Source organism: Carassius auratus, chromosome 27 (genome assembly GCF_003368295.1).
Source record: "Carassius auratus strain Wakin chromosome 27, ASM336829v1, whole genome shotgun sequence".
In the NCBI taxonomy this organism is placed as follows: Eukaryota; Metazoa; Chordata; class Actinopteri; order Cypriniformes; family Cyprinidae; genus Carassius; species Carassius auratus.
The window spans coordinates 29,039,751-29,055,575 of NC_039269.1; the positions used below are offsets into that span (position 1 = coordinate 29,039,751).

The window sequence follows — 15,825 nt, forward strand, 5'->3', positions numbered from 1 at the left end:
TTAGAGCACTTCATGCTTCCTGCTGCTGACCAACTTTATGGAGATGCAGATTTCATTTTCCAACAGGACCTGGCACCTGCACACAGTGCCAAAGCTTCCAGTACCTGATTTAAGGACCATGGTATCCCTGTTCTTAATTGACCAGTAAACTCACCTGACCTTAACCAGAAAATCTGTGTGGTATTGTGAAGAGGAAGATGTGATGTGCCAGAGCCAAGAATGCAGAAGAGCTGAAGGCCACTATCAGAGTAACCTGGTCTCTCATAACACCTGAGCAGTGCCACAGACTGATCCACTCCATGCCACGCCGCATTGCTGCAGTCATTCAGACAAAAGGAGCCACAACTAACTATTGAGTGCTGTGCATGCTCATACTTTTCATTTTCATGCTTTTCAGTCGGCCAAGATTTCTAAAAATCCTTTCTTTGTATTGGTCTTAAGTTATATTCTAATTTTCTGAGATACAGAACTTGGGATTTTCCTTAATGTGTCAAATACAATCAGCAAAATTAAAAGATATAAACATTTGAAATATATCAGTCTGTGTGTAATGAATAAATATAATATACAAGTTTCAATTTTTGAATGGAATTTGTGAAATAAATCAACTTTTTGATGATATTCTAATTATATGACCAGCACCTGTATATAGTTTTATCATCAATCATGCATTTTGTAGGGGGAATACTGTTAAATGTGCTGCTCCACAGCTTTAAAAATGTTTCATTTTATATAACAAACCAATGTTTTTTTAAGCCTTTAAATGTGTGTTTTGTGTGCATGTATTGAGTCTTTTTACCTGCCAGTCATCTTAATCCCCAATGCTTTCATCTAGTGCACGATGTCCACATCACAGTAGTTAAGACGGTTATAGAAAACCCACTTGTAACTGGGGGAAGAGCTTCACAGCTGTTGTTGTCAATGAGAGTATTGGTTGTAGGTTTGATAGTTTAACCCATTTGTACAATAATAAAATGTCCATCTTAGAATCAGTATTCATCAAATTTACTTGTTTTTAATATACAATAATTTGATCTCAAATATAAACAATGCCACTGTTTACATATTATTATACACATATCGGCTTATATGGACCCTTAGGAAGTCGTGATCAGTGTTGCAAAAAATAAATAAATAAATAAATAAATCCAGACCTGCCATTATTTCCCGCTCTCTATACAGTATCATTTCCTTAATGCAGGTATAAATAATATTCAAACCAATGTGCCATGTAGCCTTTGAGCACCACCTTCAGGTTGTTATGAGCATGCATCAGTAAGCAACATACCTTGGTTTGCGCGTTGTTTCAAGGACACGCCCACAATTTAGGAAATATAATTAATATTAATGAGGCACCACCCAGTGGAACCAAATGTTTTAGGAAATGAAAAGAGTTTAACACCAGCCTGACCCGCTCCGTGGTCACGTCAGATGTAGGGTGTGTTATCTATATCAACCTGAAAGTTTATTCTCATTTTGATCTCAAAATTGATCTCAACAGTTTTCAACAGTTTTTCACTTAAAAGAGATTGTACCTGATTTAGCTGTTAAATCATTCTGTAATAGACCTACATGTACCGCGAAACCGAAAGTGAAAGTAGATCTTTCAGTCTCTGGAGAGTTTTTCTTGGTGAGCAGCCTACTTTTATGAAGGTAAGATGCTTGTTCTCCTGTATACATTGTTTAAAATGCTAAAACTGTAACTATGTGAAATTGTCTCTTAAGACGATGTAGAAATCACTCGCTCGACCAGAAGTAATAATGTGCATGGATTGTTAGCTGCCATATTCAGCTATGTTTATAGTGGCACATTCGGTTTTCAGTGGCATATCCCAGTGGATTGTGGCATGTACCACTGAAAACTGCGGAATGTGACATCTCCAATAGTGACTGACTGGCACAGGCCGCTGTCAGCCGGACATAATGTAGATACTGCACTTAACACGCACTTATAGCACGACGATATTTAATTGATTGCACTGTATATATTGCTTTTCAAAGGTATGCTTTAGGTGTTCTATATTGGAGCTGATTTATACAACAACAATATGAATTCTCTGAGACCTTTTAAATCTCAAATGTGTTAAATAGAAGATAAAAAAAGAACTATTCAACTCTTTATACTTCAACTATTTATATTTTGTATTAGAAATGTGCTTTGTGAGCAATATTTATCAGCCACTGGTGATGTTGAATGAAAGTGCCCAAGGAGCTGAAGTACTGCATGCTGGTTAGATATTCTGTCCTTCTTTAGACGGCCCTAATGCCACGTTCCTGTGACATTTTGCCATCAAAGTGCCATGAGAGAGCAAAATCTGTGCAGAACCAATCACTGATGATCACCGCAAGAATAATGCCAGTTATAAAATGGGATTGTTTTCACATTCAATAACAAGTACTTAGGGTGTTTTGTCCATCATATTTATTATCATATGATATAAAAGCAATATAACTTAAAATAACATCCAGTTTGTTATAGCAACAAAGCACATGATCGTGAATCATGGAAAATCCCATTGACTAATCCACTACAAGAAGGGAGAACAGTCCAACTTTAATGCATTTTTCGACTCCTTTGCAGCCACCTTCTCTCGCCTACTTTCAAGGCAAGGCACATCTCAAATGAGCTTAAACTCTCTTTTTCCTTTTTTTTTTTTAATTACCAAGGTATATATATATATATACAAAGAGTTTAGAAACAGACACAATGCAGAAAATTTAAACTTTAACTTTAGAAATCAAATAAAATAAAGGGGTAGCACAGGTTTATTGTCTTAAGAGCTTTGAAATTAATTTGAAGATGAAGATGAAATAGCTTGAATGTATCGTTGGATTTCTTTCCTAAAATAAATAAAATAAATACAATGAATTAGGGATTTTGACAAGTAAACTATATCTGGTTGTTGAAACCTAATTTGTAAATTTCACTCCTCCCAAATAGATAAAATAATAAATGTGTGAAAGCATATAGGCTTTATGACAAGTCATAGCCTGATATGACAGCACTAATGCAACACACATCACAGTAAATTAGTAGCTGAGTATCTCTTTATTTATTTAAAAGTAATTAGATTAATCCACACTGTGGCCCCCAGCCCTCTGCTTGAAAACCGCTGATCTAAAACTATTCTTTGTGAAGAGATGGAGCACAGAGACAATGCAGCGTATCCAGTAGCCAGCTGTGTGTCTGTGGAAACTAACAAATCCATGGATTATCCTCCTCGATTCAGTGAAGGAGTGGTGACCTTTGAGTCCAGGTAAGACAAAACATGAATACTAAATATGAAACACTAAATATTAATGTATGGCCAAATACCCGTAACACCAACTACCGCAGCAAGCCTATTAACAAGACACCCAAATTACTTGCTATATAATTCCATGAAAAAGATGCATTATTTAATACAAGTATTTAAAAATGCAATCATATTAATACAAGTATTTAATACAGCATGTATTTAAAATTCTTTGGAATTATGAAAACAATCACAAATCTCTCACCACGATTGCACTGCTGTAGTGTTTGGGAATATTCACTCATAATTATACACATAATCACATGATATCAAGTATAAAATTAAAGAATTTTATTAGTCAGTACAGTTGGGAGAAAGGAACTGGGCTCACTCAGCTGATTCACTATTGTTGCGAGAGATTTTTGGAATATGTCATTGAGACATTAGAGCAAGGCAGACTGCCCTTTGGACACATTTCTAAATGTCATGCATCTTGCGTAATCTGCACAGATTTAGCTCATCTCAAACATGTCTCTTGTTAGTCTTAACAGTTACTGATTATCATCACCTATGCTTCATTACATTTTTTGTTCAATTATTATAGATTAATAAATCAAATCAAGTTTATTAATAACTCCAACAATCTCATTTATGTAAGAAGCTGATAAAAGACAATTTAGCATTTTGGCAGCATTTTACATTGGCTTGATGGAAATACATGCCTCTAAATTCCTGTGAAACTAAATGTACCTAAACTGTATACACAAGAATTGATGCACTTTCCAGTTGGAATGAACACTAGAGGCAATAAAACTCTGACTCTGAATAAAACTTTTATTCTTTTTCACACAAAGTATGATTTGCAGGTCCACAGTTATGATTAATAAAGCCTAATTTTTGCATAATTACTTGAGGTATACTGTTACGAACTCATTACATAGTATACCTCAACAATTTTAACCTGCTGCAAGATTTGAAAACGGATACTTTTGAATGTTGTTGTCACATATCCAGCTTCATTTGCATGAGATTTCTAATTCAGTATGTTTGTTCAGTAGCTCATGTGCTACGGCGTTGCCCTTGAAGGATGAAGAGTTCCACAAACTCTATGAACTATACGAATCCCGTGAAACTACGATTTTACAAAACAGCTCAAATCTGCATAAAAAAGTTAAAATACCAGATGTGCCAAGCATTTGTACACCTGCCGTTGTGTGTTCAATTTAAATCATGTAGACAGATGTCTGTTTTAAAACTATGATTGAGTAATTCACTCCTTGATTTGCTTCACAAAAGCCTACTTTGATGTATGTTTATATTGCTTTACTTTCAGTGTTTCTTGCTAAGTTTAGTACAGCAACAAAAAAAGACACTGTGCCACCTTTGTATTATATTTTGCGATTCGGACACCCTATTTCCCCATGAACAGCAAACGTGCAGTAGTGCACAGTCAGTGCAGTGCAGAGTCAGGATATTAATTTAATAAGATGTTAAATTTCAGTTTGTTTCTTACCAAACTCCATGTATACCCACAGAAAACAAGAAATCAAGGGTGTGGGTTTGATTTTGACAATAGTGGGGACATAACAACAGATAACAAGCAGACCCCACCCCCCACCCCCAAGAATTTTCCCATTTTTGACTGAACTTTGAACAGTTTCATGTCATCAAAAGTCTTTATTTATAGCTTGTGGCATCCAACATATTATGGTATAACAACATATAGTTTTTTTTTGGTAGATATTTCAGCTAACATTGTGCTATGCACATTCACTTAAACACCATTAAAGGGTAAGTTCAGCCAAAATTAAAATTATGTAATAAATGACTCACCCTCATGTTGTTCCAAACCTGTAAGGCCTCTGTTCATCTTCAGAACACAGTTAGATATTTTAGATTTAGTCCGAGAGCTCTCAGTACCTCCATTGAAAGTGTATGTACGGTATACTGTCCATGTCCAGAAATGTAATAAAAACATCTTCAAAGTAGTCCATGTGACATCAGAGGGTCAGTTAGAATTTTTTTTAAGCATCGAAAATACATTTTGGTCCAAAAATAGCAAAAACTAAGACTTTATTCATCCTTGTCTTCTCTTCCGGATCTGTTGTGAATGAGTTTACTGCAGTGTAGTAATATCCAGTTCGCGAACGAATCACTTGATGTAACCAGATCTTCTTGAACCAGTTCACCGTATCGAACTGAATCGTTTGAAACGGTTTGCGTCTCCAGTAAGCATTAATCCACAAATGACATAAGCTGAGTTAAAACAAACCAATATCCTGGAGTAATTCATTTATTCAAACAGTACACTGACTGAACTGCTGTGAAGAGAGAACTGAAGAACACCGAGCCGAGCCAGATAATGACTCGTTCACGAGTCAAGACCCGTTTCTGTCAGACACATCCGATTCGTGAACCGAGGAGCTGATGATACTGCACATATGTGATTCAGTGTGAAGCAGACTGTGTGAAGCATGTCTGAACCAAACTGATTCTTTTGATGATTGATTCTGAACTGATTCTGTGCTAATGTTATGGGCGCGGGTAAACAGAAGGCTTTAATCATGGGCACTCATCGCCATTGACGTCATTACACTGAGCACATTACAAGAACCGGTGAACCGTTTTCTTCAACCGGTTTATTGAATCGAACTGTCCGAAAGAACCAATTCGCGGAAAATAACCAAACTTCCCATCACTACTGGTGATCCAACAAGCGATGCAACTGGATCTTGACTCGAGAATGATCGAGTCACCCGTTCGTTCGTTATCTGGCTCAGCTCGGTGTTCATCTTCAGTTCTCTCTTCACAGCAGTTCAGTCAGTGTACTGTTTGAGTACATGAATTACTCCGGGATATTGGTTTGTTTTAACTCCGAGTGAGTGTCAGCCACATTAAAAAAGTTAGCAGCTTATGTCATTTGTGGATTAATGCTTACTGGAGACACGAAACGTTTCAAACGATTCAGTTCGATTCGATGGACTGGTTCAAAAAGATCTGGTTACATCGAGTGATTTGTTCGCAAACCGGATATTACTACACTGCAGTGAACGCACTCACAACAGACACGGAAGAGAAGACAATGCTGAATAAAGTCGTAGTATTTTGCTATTTTTGGACCAAAATGTATTTTCAATGCTTCAAAAAATTCTAAGACTCTGATGTCACATGGACTACTTTGAAGATGTTTTTTATTACCTTTCTGGACATGGACAGTATACCGTACGCACACTGTCAGTGGAGGAACAGAAGGCTCTCGGACTAAATGTAAAATATCTTATACTGTGTTCAGAAAATAAATGGAGGTCTTACGGGTTTTTAACGACATAACGGTGAGTCATAAATTACATAATTTTCCTTTTTGGCTGAACTAACCCTTTAAGTTAAAGGAATAGTTCACCCCTGAAAAAAATTCTGTCATTAATTACTCACCCTCACGTCGTTCCAAACCCGTAAGACCTCTGTTCTTCTTCGGAACACAAATTAAGATATTTTTGATATTTTTTGTATGATTGTCTGTGTTAGCAACAGACACAGCATTTGTGTGTGAATTTCCTGTGTCTGTGCAGCATCTCTTAAATAATTTTGTATGCTTAAGTGAAATACTGTATTGGTCATTGTTCATTCAAGTATTCTTTTAGTTTTATAATCACAGACTCAAGTTCATGTTGTGATTTTTTTTTCAAATTTAATCACTGGGATTCTGGGATTCTATCTGTTTTGCAATTTATAGAAATCACAGGGCAACATTGTAGTCCTAATTACCAATGCAAACATAGGCTGATGTTAATTATTTTGTGCAAATAATTATTATGCTGTTTTAAAACTTTGATTTTCTATTTTGAGGAGCTGTGAGAGGGATTGTCAGATCTGTGTGGAGTCCAAATGTGTGGCATTTAGGGAGGTTCTGAGAGATCCAATCTATATAACCTGTGGACACAGTTTCTGCAGACTTATTATCTGTTATTGGGAGAAGTTGAGACGAGCAAATTACTTTGATTTGTCCTCATTGCAAAAACAGATCCAGAACACATTCTGTTTTAAAAACAGTCATGGAAGCTTCCAGTTCTGCTGACTCTAACATACAAGCAGCCCTACAGGAGAAGACTGGAGACCTGCAGAATGCAGTAGATGATAAACTTCAGAGAATCAGAAACAAGCACAAAGCCAGAATGAAGAACAAGTACGAGAGATTATTTGAGGGAATGAAACTCCAAGAGAATGAAACCCTCCTCAACAGGATCTACACACAGCTTTATATCATAGAAGGTGAGAGTGATGGAGTGAATGAAGAACATGAGGTTTTACAGATGGAGAAAACAGCCAGAACACAACTTGCACAAGATACTTCCATCTACTGCAATGACATCTTTAAAGCCTCATCTGAACCAGGATGTGAGGAGAAAGACCAAATCAAGACTGTTATAACTAAAGGCATCGCTGGAATCGGAAAAACCATCTCTGTGCAAAAGTTCATTCTGGACTGGGCCGAGGGAAAAGCCAATCAGGATGTAGATTTCATGTTTTTGCTTCCATTTCGAGAGCTGAACTTGATTCAAGATCATCAATATAGTCTTCATAGACTTCTGCTGGACTTTTATCCTGAACTTCAAGATTTGGACTCAAAGACTTACGAGGAGTGTAAAGTTGTGTTCATCTTTGATGGTTTGGATGAAAGCAGAATCACACTGATGTTTTCAGACGCTCAGAAAGTTTGTGATGTGACTGAGACTTCATCAGTGGGTGTGTTGATGTCAAAGCTCATAAAAGGAGAGCTGCTTCCTTCTGCTTTCATCTGGATCACCTCCAGACCAGCAGCAGCCAATCAGATCCCCTCCAAATACATCAGCCGTCTGACAGAAATTCAGGGATTCAATGAGTATCAAAAGGAAGAATATTTCAGAAAGAGAATCACTGACCAGCATCAAGCCAACAGGATCATTTCACACATTAGAAAAGCAAGAAGCCTCCATATCATGTGCCACATCCCCGTCTTCTGCTGGATCTCATCCACTGTGCTTCAGAAGCTCCTGGAAGAAGATCTGAGTGCAGAAATCCCTCAAACTCTGACTGAAATGTACATCCACTTCCTGTTGAATCAGATCAACACGAGAAACCAGAAATATGAAGACAGAGATCCAGAGAAACTCCTGCAATCCAACAGAGAAGTGATTGTGAAACTTGCTGAAGTGGCTTTCAAACAGCTGATGAAGAGCAATGTGATGTTCTATGAGGAGGACCTGAGAGAATGTGGCATGGACGTCACTGACGCCTCGGTGTATTCTGGGATTTGCACTGAGATCTTTAAGCAGGAATCTATTATTCATCAGAGGAAAGTGTACAGCTTCATTCATCTGAGCATTCAGGAGTTTCTTGCTGCTTTTCATGTGTTTTACTGCTACTTAAGCTGTACAATGGAGACCCTTAAGGTTTTTGATTCAATGCATTATCTGCATAAAGGAGCAATAGATAAAGCCATTGGGAGTGAGAATGGACATCTGGATCTGTTCCTGCGGTTCCTGCTGGGCATCTCACTGCAGTCGAATCAGAGACTCTTACAGGATCTACTGACACACACAGAGAACAGCTCAGAGAGCATCAGGAGAACTTCACAGTACATTAAAGAGAAGATCAAAGATGGGCATGGACTCTCCACTGAAAGATCTATCAATCTGTTCCTCTGCCTTCTGGAAGTTAAAGATCAGAGTCTGTCCAGAGAGATTCAGGAGTTTGTGAAATCAAACAAACACTCAGAGAAGAAGCTCTCTCCTGCTCAATGCTCAACAATTGCCTACATGCTTCAGATGTCAGAGGAGGCACTGGATGAGTTTGATCTGAAGAGATACAACACATCAGATGAGGGTAGAAAAAGACTGATACCAGCTGCAAGCAACTGCACAAAAGCTCTGTGAGTACATCATAGCATTACAGTGGGAGATTTTGTAAAGTAAAAAACAATGTATTTTGTTGTTTAAAGCTAATGGCGCTGCAATAGGTTATATTAGACTGCTATCACTTTAAAACTGCACAGATCTATTAATTTTACTAACACAAATCTAATTAAGATACAAAATGCCATAGCATATGAATGAAAACATTTGTTTTAACAATCTTTTGTTTTAACAAAAACATTGTCAAATGTTTGACAAGGCTTTATAATGCATGCAAATAATACATTTGATTAAAAAATGAAAAACTGAACTGTCACGTGAATGTAGCCAGGATAAAGATAAAAATAATAATAATCAAAAAGAAGCAACTAGACTGAAGCTAATAGATCTAATACTCGCATCTAATATTGTTATATTGCACACCCCTACATGCAGAATGGTAATGCCATCTTGATTTTTGGGTAAATTAAACCTCTAATACTTGCTTGAAATAATTAGTGTTAAAAAAACTGATATTATATTTGCATACTTTCCCCCTTAGATTTGCTGACTGTAGAGTCACTGCTCAGAACTGTGAGAGTTTATCATCAGCTCTTCAGTTCTCAAACACTGCACTGAGAGAGCTGGACCTGACTAATAATGACCTACAGGATTCAGGAGTGAAGCTGCTATTTGATGGATTAAAGAGTCCAAACTGTCAGCTGCAGATACTAAGGTATTTATAAGTGTTTAGGGATTTATTAATTATTGTTTAAAAGCTGTTATCTCAACACTGGCATGTATTAAATAATTGTACATTTATATTTAGATTTGGTATTGAAATTGGGCCAACACTTTCCAAAAAAAAAAAAAAAAAAAATTTAAAAAAAATTAAAAAGTAATAAATAGTCTTAACAATTTATACCAGGTTATAATACTTTTTTTTGTATGAAGTGCCATTTTTATTTTTTATTCTTTTTTATACAGTACATAATCAGTTATAAATGTTCAGATAAAATAATCAATTTGTCATACAAATACGTGCAGAATGTTAATTTATTTTTGAAGCATTAGACTAGCACAGGTTAATTCTCACACATACTATTTATAGGTAATAACTAGGGCCTGGACTTTATAGCGTTAATTGAGATTAATTAATTACACAAAAAATAACGCATTAAGATTAATTAATTACCCAAAAAAAATTCCCGCATTTTTAATAACTTATTTTTGCACCGCGGAACGTTTCTCACTGGATGAGTTTCGGCGTACCGATTATACTGGAGCACCAACTAGCGTTCGCATATCACCGCAGCAGCACGTCGAGCCTCAAGTATCACCTAAACGCAAAACATATAGCAGCTAGCATGGACTTTACACTTTCTGTTGAACTATGTATTATTTTGTTGGTGCAACAGTTTATGTTGAACTCTTTATTGTTTAAGGTTATTGAGAGTTGGACTTAGTATGTTATGGCCTCTGAAGCAACAGAGAGATGTTTTCTAATAGTCAGGGTTTCCAATGTTCTGAATGTACTTGACAGTATTGTGTTTTACTTTAAAAAAACACTTTACAGAAGGTTCCAGCACCTATAAGCTTCCTGAATTTCTGAAATGTGCTATTTCTAAATTGTTTCTAAATATGCTATTGCTACACTTCATGGCAAATATTGCACTGGTCTGCTAGACTTGGTTGAACAAAAATAAACAATACTTTGTTGCTTAAGCTTATGTATTCAGTCATTATTCAATGGTATACTATAAATCCATGTGAAAAAAAAGTTACTTCTCACTGTTCTCAGGTCAAATATTTATATTCGATTAAAATGCGATTCATTTCGATTAATTAATTACAAAGCCTCTAATTAATTAGATTATTTTTTTTAATCGAGTCCTGGCCCTAGTAATAACTAGCTGTGTGACCATGGAGAATGATTACAACAAAAAAATGTCAGAATGCAGTGTTCCCTGTTGTTCGCATTCCAGTGATTATCCTTCTGTGTTCCATAGGTGCGCCAACCCACATTTTGGTAACAATACTTAAAGTGGGAATAAATATGTCAGGAAAGCTTAGTAGTTGTGCACCGCATTTGATTAAAACGGGCACTATTTTAGCCACACTACTGAGCTCTACTAGCTCAGTTTGCTATACGGGTGCTTGATATCTTTGACTTAAACTGCATTATTTGAGTATGCAAAATTTATTTGGAATGGGTTATCTTAAAGGTGAGTTAAATTGGATGACAAAATATCTTATCTTATAGTATCACCGTTTACATGCATACAAGATTTTCAGATACCAGTGGGAAAAAAAATCATAATTGATTTGTGTAAAACCAACTCAATTGGTGTATGACTCCTCTCTGATTAATGTTTTGTGTTGTGTTTAAAATGAAGTGAACTTTAACAGATGTGCATTGCTTAATGAGAAGGGGGTGGTGAACAAATTTAATATATAAACAACATGTGAAAGTTAACATTTTAGAAGATTATTTAACCTGAAGATTATTTAACCCCCCCCCCACTGTTCTGTTCAGATTACCCAGCTGCAATCTCACTGGTCAGTCCTGTGAAATTGTGTCATCAGATCTACAATCATCTAACTGTGCCCTGAGAGAACTGGACTTGAGTAACAATGACCTGCTGGATTTAGGAGTGAAGCTGCTCTCTGATGGACTAAAGAGTCCAAACTGTCATCTGCAGATACTGAGGTGTGTAAAAAGAGTATTCTGCATAGATTAGGGTGCAGACTGCTGGGCTGGGAAAGTACATATTACTGTGTAGTTGTGTTGCATTTAATAGGCATAATGCAAGTGCTTTTTTAGAATTGTAATGTGTTAAATGCTACTAACTATTGAAATTCACATGAATTAGCTTTTAAAAAACTTAAGTAAAAGTTCAAGTTAAGTTAAGCTCAAAGGCCAAGGTAAATGTGTACACAGCCTGTTAAAGAAAAAAAAATCTGTAATATATGATGCTGTGGGTTTGTTATGATAATGGGCATAAGGTAATCATTTGTCTTCTCAGGTGTAAATCACAGTGATATTCATGATAGTTGAATCCTACTCATAAACATTTTTTTCTCAAACACAATCATTTACATACATGCTGCTCACATACCATTATAGCCCAGCTTGTACTGATTACAGTGAGATTAGACGTTTAGCCATTTAGATGTTTATAAACTGAAAAAAGCACAAATGTCAGGGCATGACAACAATTCTCCAGGCCCAAAAAATACCCTTAGACCTCAGAGGTTTAAACCTCACTATGTCTAGATCCAGCCCAGTTGTTTGTAGATTATCTGAGTTTTGATGTGTGTGTGTGTGTGTGTAGGTTGTCTGGCTGTATGGTGACAGAGGAAGGCTGTGGTTTTGTGTCTTCAGCTCTGAGTTCAAACCCCTCACACCTGAGAGAGTTGGATCTGAGCTACAATCACCCAGGACAATCAGGAGTCCAGCGACTCCGTGACAAACTGAACGATCCAAACTGCTTACTGCAGACACTCAAGTATGTGAGGCATGAACAGATGTCACGCTGTGTGTCACGTGTGTGATGTAGAGATTGAACATGCTTGTGTAATACAGTGTACGAAGTGAATACTTCTTTTTTAAGACTTCAGGTCTCAGGAGAAACAGGAATCAGGTCTTGTGCAATTAGGCATCTAGTGAAGTGGCTCAGATGAAACATATTAAATGCAATAAGCCACAAAAAAAAAGTACTCACATGTAGACTGACACAGAGTGCACACAGAAAGCTGACAAAATGTTATGTCAAAGTTTCTGTCTTGCTGATTATTCAGGTAAAGCAGAGCTCTTACATTTTAAGTGAAAGTATTTACTCTTAAAAACATTTATTTTGCAGATAAAGCATTATGAACAAAATTGCTAGAAAATGTGGGTTAATTAGAACAATCTATGGCTGCATTTGACATGAAAATAAAATAAAATCATGCTTTTTTTAAGATCATGCTTTTGTATTTGTGTGTGTGTGTTCATAGTGTGGACCATGGAGCAGCGTTCAGGATTACAGCAGGACTATGGAAGTGTACGTCTAAACACTCACATACACAGTTAGTGATTGTTGTTTTGTATGTACTTCTCATCTCTTTTTTTGTGTGTTCAGATGCCTGTGATCTCACACTTGACCCAAACACAGCACACACTCAAGTCATCATATCTGAGGACAAGAAGATGGCAAAGCACGTGAAAGACCATCAATCATATCCTGATCATCCAGAGAGATTTGAATGTCTTCAGGTTCTTTGTGGAGAGAGTCTGAGTGGACGCTGTTACTGGGAGGCAGAATGGATTGGGACGGGGACAGAAATATCAGTGTCATATAAAGGAATCAGCAGGAAAGGAGGAAGTGACTGTATGTTTGGATTCAATCAAAAGTCTTGGAATCTGAGTGGCTTTTATAAACGTTTTATTGCCTGTCACAATAATAACAGCACTGATATACCTGCCCCTTCATTTTCATCTAATAGAGTAGGAGTGTATCTGGACTGGTCTGCTGGTACTCTGTCCTTCTACAGCGTCTCTGACACACACACACTCACACACATACACACATTCAACACCACGTTTACTGAACCCGTCTATGCTGGGTTCGGGGTTTATTATGACTCATCAGTGTCTCTGTGTCACAAGGTACAACAAGGATGTCAAACATAAAAATATGTATGAAAAAAAGTATTGACAACATATTTATAACATTCTTAGAAAAGGTATTTAAAGAAGACACTTTCTTACTCCAAGACCCCTTGGGGATGTCTTAGTGTTTTAATGAAAATGTAATGTTTAATTATTGCACAGAAATTATGTTACTTTCCACAGTTTTGTACATAATCTCTGAAAACGTAAGTGTTGTACATGCTGTTTTCTGAAGGAATTAACAGGCAGCCACTGAAAAACTGACAGTAAATCATCTTTGTCACTTTACAAGAAAAGTATGTCAGAAATGAATGTGGGATTCCGTTATTTTGCCTTAAAAATTCAAGATATGGTTGTAAAAAATGCCACCTTTATGAGTTCTTGTTTGTATATCTATGTGTATATATTTGTGTAATAGGGGTGTAACGGTTCACAAAATTCACGGTTCGGTTCGATACGATACACTGATGTCACGGTTCGGTTCGGTTCGGTTCGATACGTTTTAGATACAGCAAAATGTAAAAACATCTCAACTTTTCAGAATGCTGCAAGCGCACCGCGGGTCATGTGACAAGAACCAACCAATCAGCTTCATCCTTTCCCGTAACAACGTTGAGAGCTCAGCCAAGATTAAGGAACAGCTGATCATAGTTGTATATGGATTGCAATTTTGAAATAAATTCAGTAGCAGAGCTACTGCAAGCGATTTTTAGAGCTGCAAATCCATTTATCCTTCGCTGAAATTTCCGCGTCTCATGGAGAGAGCACGTCATTGTTGCTTAGCAAAGACAGACGCCTCATGAGCGCTTCTGCCCGAGCGCTTTGGAAAGGAGGAGAAAGACGCGCTTAGCGTTTTCCATGCGTTTTTAGGCACGATATGTGAACGGCCCCTAAGGCGCTCGCACACTCAGCACGCGCTGAAGGCTCGTTGCAAAATGTCTAATGCATTTAACAGACCAGAAATATAAGATCCTAAAATAACCAACAGGTCTGGTGTTTGGGTTGGATTCCCTGTAAACTATAGTGTCTAAATGCTGCAGGGATAGTTTGCTGCGTGCATGTTTCTCCTTTTTTTCGTCTTTTCCCAGATAGTACTGACGCATATATCCCAGATATTCCCGCTGTTTTTTTTTTTGTTTTTTTTTTGTAATCCCGCTGGTGTACCCTGTCATGTTGCAGATGCGACATACCGTTGTTTTTTTATCCACCACTCTCTTGCCATCACCATTATAGCTTAAAGGGAATCCAAAGTGCACCCAAACACCAGACCTGTTGGTTATTGGAGGATCTTCTCATTTCTAGTCTGTTAAACGCATTGGCTATTTTGCAACGAGCCTTCAGCGCGTACTGAGTGAGCGAGCGCCTGCTGAGTAGCCTAACATAAACATATAAGATGGTGTTTTTTTCTTCTTCGGGAGTGTCAGGGGCGTTGCCTGTTACGTTGTTTGGGTTATTGGGCTACCTTGTTGAACGCATATCATTATATTTCTTTCTCTCTCTTTTTTTTTTTTCAAATATAATTAATTACTCCAACGAACCGTTCGGTATACATAATGCGTACCGCGTACCGAACCGAAAGCGTCGTACCGAACGGTTCAATACGAATACGCGTATCGTTACACCCCTATTGTGTAAACATAGTTAAGCAATATCAATTGCACAACAATTCTGTTTTCCTGAATGTGGGCACTGCAAATCTGATGTTGGTATTTTTTTTCTTTGTATAATAGACAAAAAGTTCATGTTAAGTGACCTACAAATAAATCCACAGCAAAGGTTTTATGCACCTTCAAGATATTTATTCCTCACTGACTCACTGTTTTGAACAAATTGGTCCATTAAATTATTTAATAACCCATTCATAAATTAGTCTTTTTGAACAAATCAAATGATTCAAACAGTGTGCAAGTACATCTAATGCCACTTTAAATGCGGCTTCTGTGTCTCTTTGCAGTACCCTCCCCAGTGCATTTATTTATTTCTATTCATATTTAGATTTTTTTTTATTCAATTTTATCTTAATGGGTCTATCTATTTTACTTTTTTAATTATTATTCTAATTTTA

At 37.0% G+C, this 15,825-nt stretch overlaps 1 protein-coding gene across 6 annotated transcripts; it reads left to right on the forward strand.

The window, feature by feature from the left end:
• Positions 1-1,392: 1,392 nt before the first annotated feature.
• LOC113046149 (NACHT, LRR and PYD domains-containing protein 12-like) lies at positions 1,393-14,172 on the forward strand. 6 transcript variants are annotated; one of them, XM_026207054.1, is made up of 8 exons: positions 1,393-1,653; positions 3,140-3,257; positions 7,258-9,144; positions 9,669-9,842; positions 11,643-11,816; positions 12,442-12,615; positions 13,106-13,152; positions 13,231-14,172. In XM_026207054.1, exons 2-8 carry the CDS (start codon positions 3,142-3,144, stop codon positions 13,779-13,781), a joined length of 3,123 nt encoding a protein of 1,040 aa, XP_026062839.1. In that variant the 5' UTR covers positions 1,393-1,653; positions 3,140-3,141; the 3' UTR covers positions 13,782-14,172. The 6 variants fall into 6 exon arrangements, with proteins under 6 accessions (XP_026062839.1, XP_026062840.1, XP_026062842.1 ...); XM_026207055.1 differs by lacking the exon at positions 3,140-3,257 and having other exon boundaries at positions 7,086-9,144; XM_026207057.1 differs by lacking the exon at positions 3,140-3,257.
• The last annotated feature ends 1,653 nt before the right edge of the window (positions 14,173-15,825 follow it).